This window comes from Radiomyces spectabilis (assembly GCF_025331425.1).
Source record: "Radiomyces spectabilis strain NRRL 2753 chromosome Unknown BYT42scaffold_1, whole genome shotgun sequence".
Classification (NCBI taxonomy): domain Eukaryota; kingdom Fungi; phylum Mucoromycota; class Mucoromycetes; order Mucorales; family Radiomycetaceae; genus Radiomyces; species Radiomyces spectabilis.
In genome coordinates, this window is record NW_026251926.1 from 3010467 (window position 1) to 3023322 (window position 12856).

At 36.3% G+C, this 12856-nt stretch overlaps 1 protein-coding gene across 1 annotated transcript; it reads left to right on the forward strand.

The window, feature by feature from the left end:
* Nucleotides 1–9235: 9235 nt before the first annotated feature.
* Nucleotides 9236–9460, forward strand: BYT42DRAFT_487345 (uncharacterized protein; the record flags this gene model as incomplete). The annotated part of the gene is made up of 1 exon (XM_051563793.1): nucleotides 9236–9460. A coding segment is annotated over one exon (225 nt), but the record flags the coding sequence as incomplete, so codon positions are not given.
* Between the last annotated feature and the right edge of the window lie 3396 nt (nucleotides 9461–12856).

The following is a 12856-nucleotide window of genomic DNA, read 5'->3' on the forward strand; positions in this document are numbered from 1 at the left end:
AGCAAAGTATTGAAGCAACATTGAAGGAACTTAACCGAAATGGTGGAAGCGCTTCCGAAGAAATTAATCAGCTCACATGGAACAATGGCGATAATGCCAACATCAGAGCAGAAGGAAGGCGAACAGACGAATGGAAAAGGTAAACGTCCGCTGAAATATCCAAGCACAAAACTCATTCTTAATTACTCTGCCCACCTTTCTCACCTTCCTCTTTTTTTATTTTTTATTTTTACCGCATGCTCTTTGCAGCTTCATGAGCAAAAAGACCACACGTAAATTACAGCGTCGACCTAAGATAGAACAACTGATTAGCAAAAAAAAAACAGCCGATGGGAAAGACCGTTGGACGAATCCAAAAAAAAGAAGCAAAAAGGTTCTCGGTTTGGAAGAATAAGAAAGTTCCCGGAGTCAGTCTTTGCAACGAAAAAGAACAAGCAAGCGGACAAAAGAGAGGCTATTAACCTACTACAACCTGACTCCCCCAGCTCGACGTTATATGTGAACACCGATTGCGATTGCGTTCTCAGTTGAACAGCGTGGAAACGACCAGGGATGCCAACCCAACCCTTAAAGATCACTCCCACCTGCGCCAGCTAGTCACCATCGTCGTAGAGCCAGAGGGATGCAGCAAACAACTCTTTGTCCGCAAAGAAAAGAATACAACGAAATGAGCAAAGGACTTATCTAGAGTTTGAGATTGCCACACAAGTCGAACGCGTGAGCTTTTCCGCTTTGAATTGACTAAAAAGAAAAAAGCACATCAGTATCCAGTTCTTCACTTTATGAAGAAGTACTTACATATAACATTCAGTACAAAACGCCTTCGTGGGCAGCATTGACGAAAGAATTTCAACAGTCGGCCTAGAATGACACGTAATTAGCAAAAAAAGGCCAAGGGAAACATAACAAACGGATAAAATTAAAAAGGAGCGTCGTTCATCACATGACTTTGAAGTTTACCGAAGCTTCCATTCGGCAACACGAAAAGAGAGAGAAGAGCACCAGTAAGAAAAGAAAAAAGTAGCATCGACAATAATCATCGTTCGAAAGCGCTTGCGAAAGAGAAAGACAACGGGGCCTCAGTTCGCCAAAAAATCACGCAAACTACCGAAAATTCATCTTTTGTCACATGAACAGCTGTTCTTCGTTTTTTTTTTTTTTTTTTTTTTTTAGTCCCATTGGTTCCTTTCGCTATATATTCTTCTTTCCGTTATCGCGGTCCACACAATAAAGACAGCTTCATCGCCTTGTTAACTCCATTGACTCGCACTTTTCCTTTATTCATTGGACACGGACTTTTTTTAATTCGCATCCGTTCATACCGATTTTATTCTTTCGAACAATCCACTGTCAACTGAGCCTCCCCATCTTTTCCATCGCCAAACCATTCAGCTTGCTATTTATGCTCAAACACCGGACCATCCACTTCATATGCAGGCAGTGTTGCTTTTGTTCGAATCCCTTCCAAAATAACTGAATGGCTATGTGGAAGTAATCGAATGTCGCTTCTTTGTAAAGCACTTCATCGGCAGCAATGAAGGCTGCAGTCACAACTTATCCGGAAGCGTGGATCAGTTCCTTGAGGGACGGGAGCAATATCGATTCATGGTGGATCTTCATGAATATGGGCAGCGAATTTGTGAGCGATACCTTTTAATGAACTTCGCTTTGCTGATGTACAGTACTTCTTCGATAGAGGAGTAAAAAAAATGTATGCCATCAAGGTAATTGCTCAGTCGAATCGCCTTGGGAATGAAATTTATTAAACGAAACTGGCGTTGTTGAATTATGATGTTGTTGGAAAGAAATCCGCTTAGTATTATGGTCAATTTCATTGAATTGCGATGCACTCATAATGATCATCATTTATGTCGGCGTAAAGAAGCGTATGATATCAAAAGTTGGGACCAGTTGCATCGCTCTGAAAAGAAATTTTTTCATTTACGGTAAGTGGCACACTGAGTCGCCCAATATTTGTTGGATAAAAACTCGCGCTTAGGGTTCCTTATCGAGTCGGGTCTGGTCGTGTCAGGCCCTGGACCAACCCAAACTGTTAAAAACGACCTGTGAACTGAGCTGAACCGATTCGACGAGCATTTCAGTTCAGGTCGGGTCATTCGGGTCAGTCAAAAGCTGTGCCAGTTCAGCTTCATTCTAACCGGACTTCCTTCGATTTTTTTTATGTAAATGCTTACAGTTATGCATTCTGTTCCTTCAAACACACCATCTTGGCTCTGTAAGTTGTCACATCATTTTTTTTATGATACAGTGGTGAAAAAATGGTCCAAACCTATGCTGTTTTTTTAACGTTTTCATTAATACCGTGACTTTTGCTATATGTTCCATCCATTTTTTTTTGTATGAAAAGTACATTCTCTTTTCTACATTGTCGCGAAATCCCGGTGATCGCAATGCAATTTATCTCATTGCATTCACCATTTCAACATGAGCGGTCGGTTTGACAATATTTTCGGTAAATCCGAAAATAAGAAAAAGCGTTGTTCACCCACTTTTCTTCCTTGCCGATATGAAAAACGCTGGCGAAATAAAGTATCTTTATGGCAACGTCCACTAAAACATATATGCAAAGCATTTCGGGCAGAATCGTGCAACTCATGAGCTCAATTAGCATCTTCTTGCATTCAGTGCATAATGGGTGGAGCTGGAGACTGCCATCACACTGCAACTTTTTTTGAGCATGTTTTTCATAGTGCCGCGACTTTTTGCTATTCATAAAAAGTGTATTCTTTTCTATACACTGTCCCGAAATTCGGGGCATCGTACTCCAATTCATTCCACTGCCATTGCCAATTCTGCTTGTGATCGTCATTAGGAACGATGCTCAAATGACGCGAATATTTTTGCTTCTTCCTACTGTATGACGGTTGTCACTTCACCTGAACGTGTTCTGCTTCGCTTATACTTCACTTCTTATTACACGTCCTATTTTCGCATCTCGTTTTCTCATCCGCATGACACCTTGCGCTTCTCACATTACCAGCTGAATCAGATGTCGGGTCATTGGTTCGGGTCAGTCTCTGACCCGAACCGTCTACCAGTTCAAAAATAGTCGACCCGACTCAGTTTTTATCGGTTCAAGCTAGTTTGGATCACTGACGCGGCGACCTGTTAAGGAGCTCTATTCCCGCTTAACTGACATAACATCCCTGTACACTTGAAAGGGTCACCATATATGATAGAGTTTAGTAAAGAAGTGTATCTAATCAAAGTAACAGGCTGGAAATCTTTTAAGGCAATATTTTTCAGGTGTCCGATCTTTGGAGGAAGAAAAGAAGTGCTTACTGTAGTACATTTCTATCATTATGATATTGTGATATGCTACAGTAGTGCTTGTCTATCATCTATGATAAACTTTAATAACGAAGTATATTCTAGCAAAGAGGTTCCTCATAGAATTGGATCGATCAGATCAGGTCAGACCTGTCATATTATACATATCATTACTGTATACTGTACCATCTCTACAGTATCTCTCATCTATATGATATCACTCCATCATATCACTTAGTCATCTATGATTAATCTACAGTGGAGGTAAAAATGATTCTCGAAATTGTGATTTTTTGACGTTTTTATGGCTGGGCGGATTTTCCACATAAAATCTGCAATTTTTTTTCCATTCCCATAATCAGCGAGCTCTTTTTTACTATGGTGTGAATTTTCAGTCATCTCATGTCAGTTCTTTTCATCTTCATTTCAATTATTTCATGGAGGCATCTCGAGAACCATTCTTACAGTATCTTTAGTGGAGATGCAAATGTTATTACAGAAATGCACACACAAAACATAGGAACATTTTTTTTAAAAATGGATAAATAACAACATCTTGATATAGTAAGTAAAACAGAAGTCCTTAAAACGTATTCTTATACTAGCATTCTTGAATCCACCTTTCTCTAATCACCATTTTATAATTATGACCATAACATGCACCAAAAACTAACTGAAGATAAGCTTAACAGCATTAAAGTATATCTTTTTGAATGGCAAAAGCTTAAAGAAAACTGTAGCTGCTTTTGTCGTATAGATAGGGTTCATATACCACTACATAAGAATTACCTCGGTTTAAGCAGATAAGAGACACTAGAGTAGTTACACACTATTTGTACATTCAAATCCCGATACCAGTTATTATCTTTGAATACCAGATACTAAAGAGATCATCTCTTTCGAGAATAAACAACAGTCTCACCGTACTCAACGTCTCGATCCATCTATATCACATTTTTTACGGTGAATACTACCAAGATGAACCCCGCCAACGAGAATTTGACCGAGATGCACGCATCCAAGGACGTGCCAATGACGGATGCATCGGATGCATCCACCGATCAGGGTTCCCCTATGGCCCAGTCAACTTGGGCATCCAAGCATGTTTCTCCGACTGCCGCGCTCAAACGCCGTCTAGAGGATTGCCAAAAGGAACTGGAGGAGTTACTTATTCAGTTGGGTACTCAGCAACATCCTGCAGACAAAGCAGGCGCTGTTAGAGACGAGGCCCACAAACTCTTGGCAGAGAGAGACTCTCTCCGTCAACTCCTGGCCGGTTATGACGTTCCGGATATAAGGAATCCGCTCCAGTCCTCTGCTTGGGAGAGTAAGATTGGGGATTCTTATCCTATGAAGGGTATCAAGGGCCCTAAAATTACTGCTAGGGACATTCCTTTGTTCCAATGGCGTGGTTGTCCCTGGACCTTGAATAAGAACAGAGATGTTTTCACTTCGGTGGAGCACTTCTGTGCCAATTTCCGTCGCCTGTTGGTTCAAGCCAATTATGAGCTTGACCAGCATTGGGAAGAATGGTTTATGTTTGCGCTTCCGGACCAAGCAGATGATTGGTTCAACGCAAATGTGGCGAACCGTGGTTTGGGATGGGAACAGGCATGCGTTCTCTTTAAAGAACGTTATGAAAATCCCGACCATTATAACAAAGCGGTCAAGAAAATTGCCATTATGAAAATGAATGGGAGCGAATCCCTTACTCGTTTTGGTGAGCGCTTTTTGCGCGCTTTGAAAGAGTGCAAACTCATTGACGGTCCTCTGGCTGCTGGTGTTTTCCAGATAAACATGACCGCATATATGGAGAATCAAGTGCTCAACACTTGGACCCAACGTAACGGCTCCAAGCCTATCTCTTCTGTGGAGGCCTTGCTCCAAATTGCTCCGTTCATTGTCGACAAGAGAGTAACGGAGGGTGATAGTCACCATGGTGACTACAAACACAAGGCGGGTAAGCGTTACCACCGATCTGTGTCTCCCATTTTACGCAAGCGGCCCTTTAAGGGTGAGAACGTGAAGAAGGAGAAGGTCGAAAACAGCCGACCGAATTTGCCACAGACTTGCCTGTATTGCAAGAAAGCCTGGTTTCAAGGCCACCGTTGCGAGGCTTACCAGGAGGCGCACAAGATTAAGCGCCAAGAAAAACGTCTCCGTCGTTTGCGCCTGGATGAAAAATCCGGCAAAGCCAAAGTTGGTGCTAAGCAAGCACTACGTAAGCAGATGCAGGACGACCACCCTGCCAAGGAGGTTATTGATACCATCCTGACCGAGCTTGAAGAAGAAGAGCTCAGCCGAACTGCACAACGTAAGTCTCTTAAGCTATACAGTATCCGCAACGAACAAAATTCAAGTATGCTAAAGACACCTATCATGATTCAGAATGAACGAATCTTGGGTCTCGTGGACACCGGTGCAGAAATGTCCATCGTCAGCAAAAACTTGTGTTCGTTAAATAAATGGCCAATCTTTAATGCCAAAGGATCTATCTTGTATGCTAGTAGAGGAGACACAGTGAAGCGCATTGGAACTACTGCTCCACTGGATATTATTTACAATGGTCGTAACATCCGTCATAGCTTTGAAGTTATGGAGTTAGCAGATGAATGTGAATTAATTCTGGGTATTGATTTATTGCCGCAACTTGGAATTGCTCTCACTGGCGTCGCGACTGATTGGGATACATCAGAAACCCATCAGGCCAAAGAGGAGATGGCAATCGTGCCAAAAGCCGAAACATATCAACCCAATGAATCACCAGCAGGTACAGAAACAGAACATGTTCACTTCATGCGATCTGTTCAGCCGTTTATTAAGGCCAATGCTGCTATACCTAAGGGAAGTTTTTGTACTTTACCTGAATCTATTATTCATCTATCAACGCCCGAAGGAGTTACTGCATACCAAAGACAGTACCCTTTGCCGTTCACCATGAGACCAGTCATTGATAAGGCTGTTCAAGGTTGGTTGGATGAGGGAATTATTGTCCGTGCTGCTGTGAATTCATCCTGGAACAGTCCATTGACTTTGGCTGACAAGAAGGATGCATATGGCAATAAGACTGGCAAACGACCTTGCCTGGATCCCCGTCATATCAACAAACATTTACCTGATGATCGTTACCCTTTACCATTGATCAAGGAAATTTTTCAATCCTTAGGAGGAAACACTGTGTTCACTACATTGGATCTAAAAAGCGCATTTCATCGTTTCAAGATCCACGAAGCGGACCAGCATAAAACCACGTTCACTCACGATGGTATTCAATATATGTTCCAAGGATGTCCCTTTGGTTTGAAGCCGATTTCATCCAAGTTTCAGAGAGTGATGTCTTTGATTTATCAACATCTGCCATTCGTGCGGACATTTGTGGATGATATCGTTATCTTCTCTCCATCGATTTCTGAGCATATCACACATGTTCAAACAGCCATTCAGGCTCTGACCGACGTGAATTTACTGCTCAATCCTGCAAAATGCCATTTTGCGCAATCTTGCATCTTCCTACTTGGTTTTTGCATTTCAGCTGAAGGCGTCGTACCTGATAGCCGCAAACTTACCAATGTGATGTCATGGCCAATTCCACGTACTGGTAAGGAGGTCCAGAAATTTATGGGTGTTATCAATTATTTCCGCGATCATATTCCTACCGTTGCTACCATCAGTGCTTCTATCGATGCACTTCGTTCGGCTGGTAGTTTAACGAACCTATGGACCGATGTGCACACTAAGCATTTCCAGATGCTTAAAGATATACTGGCTCAACAGCTTTTGCTGGAATATCCTGATCTCAACAAGCCATTCCTTGTCGCAACTGACGCATCCAACTATGGTATTGGTGCTGTATTATTTCAGATGCAAGGTAAAAGGAAACAATACATTTCCTTCATGGCTCGAGCTCTCAGTAAGTCCGAACGCAACTACTCAACTACGAAGAGAGAGTTATTGGCCATTGTTTATGCTCTCCAGAAGTTTCACCAGTATCTTTGGGGTAATCCGTTCACACTTTATACGGACCATAAGGCGCTTGTTTATCTTCACACTCAGAAGATTGCAAACCCCATGATGCTTACCTGGTTGGACACTATCCTCGATTACACCTTTACGGTTGTCCATTTACCTGGTGTTCAGAATGTTCTCCCTGACTCTCTTTCTCGCTTGTTTATCCCTGATGACAAGCTGGAGGGGGGTATTGTCGTCAAAGGACCGAAGCCAGTTGTATCAAAGAAGTCTACTGATGGACACAAAATATTCAGGATTAAATCCGTTGCTTCAACTGATGATACGATGTGTCCACCAGAGAATGAAAGACACGGTATCTTGGAAAAAGCACATTTACTTGGAGGTCATGAAGGAGCTGAACATATCGTACGACATATCCATGCAGATGGTATCCACTGGAATAATATATTCCAAGATGCTGTGACATTGGTCAAGTCATGTATTGAATGTCAACGCTACAACATAGGGCAGAAAGGCTATAATCCCTTGAGACCAATCTATGCATACCTTCCTGGAGATCACTGGGCTGCTGATCTTATCAATTTTCACAAGACATCAAATGCCGGTAACAACTATATTCTGGTACTTGTGGATATTTGCACTCGTTTCTGCATTTTACGTGCTTTACCGAACAAACAATCAGATACACTCGTCAAAGCATTTGTCGAAGTATTCTGTGATTTTGGAATACCCAAGGTTATACAATCTGACAATGGTTCTGAATTCAAGAATCAGTTCATGAAGAAGTTTGTTGAACACCTGGGAATTGACCATCGGCTGACCACACCCTACCATCCAAGAGCGAATGGTGTGGCTGAACGACATGTACAGGAAACGATACATATCTTGCGGAAAAAGATAGAAGGTGCTGGCAAAGACTGGGACTACTATGTTCCCAGCACACAATTACACATCAATAGTCGCATGACGGTTATCCATATTTGCTCTTTTGTGTGACATCTATTCTATTATTTTTTAATTATTTCGTATATCCAAAATTATTTTAAATATCTTTAATATATTTTATTTATTAAAATCTTTTATTTCTTATCATTTATTATTAAATTTAACTTGGTCATTTTTTTTTATGATTTTTTTTTAAAATTTACCTTATTTTTTCACCCCTTCTAAATTAACTAGCCTTAGATATCCGTCTAGAGAATTAATTATTAAGTGAATAACTAAAAGTCTAGACTTTAAAGGTAGAAATCGTTATATTATTCTATCATTATATATTTAAATTAAATCTATTAATAATTGAATTTTAATAATAATTAAAATGGATACCAACTTAATAAAAGAATTTGAAAAATTATTAAGTGAACAATGGGGTTTTCTTCAAAATACCTGGCCTACCATTGAAAAAAAAAGATTTAATAGAACTAAAATTAAAAATATAGATAATATAAATAAAATTAAAAATATATTATTAGAAAAATTAGGTATTATACCTGTATATTATTTCTTAACAGTATTATTTGGAGCATATGATTATTGTGGACCATATAAAAATATAGAAAAAGGTTTATTAATATTATATTATTTAGTAGTTGATATACCTATGATTGAATTTGAAACATATATACCTAAAAGTTCTTTTTATGATATTTATAATGAATTTTTTAGAAAACGATATAGTATTTTAAATAAAATAACTACTATAGCATTAGCTACTATGTTTTCAACTATTAAAATTAGAATATATAGTGCTATTAAATATAATCCTTCTGATTTTTCTCATGTTACATTATATTTAGATGGGCATGATACTAGAGGTTTAGAAATTAGATGTAATGATAAAAGTTTATATTATTCTTATAAATTAAAAAAAACAGGGTTTAGAACGCAAGTATGTATTGATATTAATAATATGATTTTATTTATATCTTCTTCTGAACCATGTAAAAATAATGCTGATGGTACTATGTTTTTAAATATGAAATTAGAAAATAAATTACATGAATTAGATTGTATTGCTTTAGATGGAGGTTATACATTATTTTTAAATTCTATTATTAATGAATCAAATACCTTAACATGGAAAAATTTTATTGTTCCAATTAGAAAAGAAAAAAATAAAGAATTATCAGATATAGAAAAAAATTATAATAATATTTTTGGTGGATTTAGATCTAAAATAGAAACAATATTTGCAAATTTAATTAATATTTTTAAACGATTAGATAATAAAAAACCTATAAGAACAGATAATAGAAATATTTTTAATTTACAATTTAAGATATGTTGTTTATTAATGAATATTAAAAATTTTGTTAAATTAGGAAATATAAATCCTCAACCTTATCATTCATATTGGTTACACGATAATTTTGATTTTCAATATATAGAAATAGATACAAATAATTATTTAGAATCTCCTACTTTAATAGATAAAATAAAAGATACTAATAATTTATTAAAATTACAGCGAGAATTTTTAAATTTAAATTTAGAAAATAATGATATTAATATAGTAGAAAATTTAGATATAATGGATGATATTGATATTAATAATAAATTAATATATGAAGTAGAAAAAATATTAGAACATAAAATTATAAATAAAAAATTATATTATTTAATTAAATGGAAAGATTATAATGAACCATCATGGGAAAAAGAAACAAATATAAATACAAAAGAATGTATAAATGAATACTGGGAATTAAATATATAATTATAAGAATATATCTTTTAATTTTAATTTTTAAGAATTAATTTTTATATTCAATAACATATATAATATTTTCATTATAGAAATTATCTAATTTTATTTCATATTTAATATCACTTTCTATTAATAAATTTAATATATTTTCTTTATTTATTTTATTTTTTAAAATATTTATATAATTTATATATTCAATATTTTCTATTTTATTATTATTAATTATTATAAAAAATTCATTATCAAATTCATTTTCATCATATATTTCTTTAATTATATTTTTATATTTATTAAAATCTATTTTATATTTTATATAATTTTTATTTTCATATATTATATCATATATATTTCGATAAGTTATTAATTCAAATATTAAACATTTAAAACCTTCTAAACTATATTGCCAAGACATTTTTTAAATTAGTTTAAAATTCACTTTTCATAAATATTTAAATTTTATGATGAAGATATATTAATCAGAAGAATAAAATTAAAATATTTGTGTAACATATACTTTTTAGAAATTTCCCGGTGGGACATTTTTTGATATTTTTTTATTAATTTTTAATAATATAGACGGTTATCCATATTTGCTCTTTTGTGTGACATCTATTCTATTATTTTTTAATTATTTCGTATATCCAAAATTATTTTAAATATCTTTAATATATTTTATTTATTAAAATCTTTTATTTCTTATCATTTATTATTAAATTTAACGGACAAATATTACTATAGAACACAGATACTATATATGGTAATCTATTTTTAAACTCATCTACAATATTTTACATTATTATGGAATTTTTATTATATTTTAAAATTTTAAAATTTAATAATTATAAAGCATTTTAAAAATATAATTCAATAATAATTTTAATCTTTAATACTCTTTATTTATTTATATAATAGCTAATATATTTAAAAAATTAGATATAAAAAGAGTTATTTCTATTTATCTCTATTTTTCTAGATTTTATATTTATATTTAGAATTAAAAAAGATTAACTATTATAATTTATTTTATTATATATTAATTAACTATAATAATTATATATATAATTTATATTATTTATATTATTTAAAAAAAGTCGTAGTGGAGCATCTATTATAATTAATTTAAATCTTAATTAAATATAGATAATAGCTCCTGTTATTTTTTTTAATTTTTAATTTTTCGTCTTTTCTTTTTTACATATTCATAATTTAGCTTATACATAATAATATCATAAATAATATAATATTTTATTTTTTATTTATAAGTTAATTCAATTTTTAATTAATTTAAATATTTAAAAAATTATAATTAATAATAAATTATTAAACCTTTTATTTTTCAATTTCAATTTTAAATTAATTTATCTGAGTTTAAAATATAAAAACTGTGTGTTATAATAATAATTGTCCAATTTAACTTGGTCATTTTTTTTTATGATTTTTTTTTAAAATTTACCCTATTTTTTCACACCTTCTAAATTAACTAGCCTTAGATATCCGTCTACCTCGGCGCGGATATAGTCGACTCCAGGTGCTTTTCTTGGGGCTAAGCGTTTGATGGCAGCAGCGACTTGGGTGGAGATAAAGGGACAGGCAGGATTAAATGGAACAGGGGAGGTAGTGGACGGATTGTCAGAAGGAGCGGATTGGGTGAGGAGGTTACCAGCATATACTTGCTCAAGATGAGAAGCAATGCGGTTGGCAGCAGTGGTGGGACCAGCAGGATCGGTGAACTGTGGGGATGTCTTACGGTTGCGGCGTAATTTACCCATCATGGCGGTTGCGGCACTAAATTCACCATCAGTCAACTTGTCACAAAATTCACGCCACGTTTGTCGTTTTCGTTGACTGACTAAACGGCGGAATTGGGCTGCGGCTCGTTGGTGATCGATCCAGCGAGACATTTTGCTGAGACCTTCAGCTCGCCGCCATTTACGGTAGCAGAGCTCACGGTACTCAAAAGCATCTTCGAGCTGCTGGTTCCAGAACCATTTGCAGGATCGTCGAGGAGGGCGGCGCCGTCCAACGGTGCTGTCAAGTGATGAATAAATGGCATCACAGAGGCGGTGGTGGAGGGAATCGAGAGAAGGAGTGGTGTGGGAATCGGATATTTCGATCAGGTCTTGTTGTAATGAATGTATGTTGATGGTAAATGATTGGAGGAGGCGATCGCAATGATGGGGGTCGGCAAGTTTGTTGAGATTCCATAATTGGCGTGGATGATGAGTGGTGGAGGAAGGAGGTGGTATGTTGGGAACGAAAGTGAGGTGGGAAAGCTTATGATCGGAACCCAGGGATATGTCTTGATCGATGTGCATGGAAGGTGTAAGGAGCGGCTGAGTACTTAGGAACCAGTCAATAATACTGGAACCATTACCACGGAGGTAGGTGTATTGGGCATAGGCCAGCAAAGCATTCCATAGGGTGAGGCCATGTTCGTGGATCCATTCTAAAAATATTGTACCGCGAGGGCTAACATAGTGGTCACCAACAAAGGAACCGATACGCGCATTGAAATCACCGCACAGTATGGTATTTGTGGTGCCGGGTGCAGAGTAAGGTAAGGCATTAAGGGTGGCAAGGGCGTCGGAATCGGAGAGGGATGGGGGAAGGTACAAGCAGTGAATTAGATGATTGGCAGTAATACATGAGAGGACATATGGTGATGTGGTTGGAAGGACTGTGATGGGGTAAGGAAAGGAAGGATTTACAAGGAGTGAAATACCCATGCTACCGACGTAAGCGTTGGGGAGGCGTTGGCCATAGTTATGGTATTGGGACCAGTGGGTGGGAAATGAGTGTGGGAAGAGAAGCCAGGTTTCAGTAATAAAGATTAGTGAGGAATCTGAGGTAAAGGAAAGTAGATTATCAATAAGTTGACGTTGGAGCCCG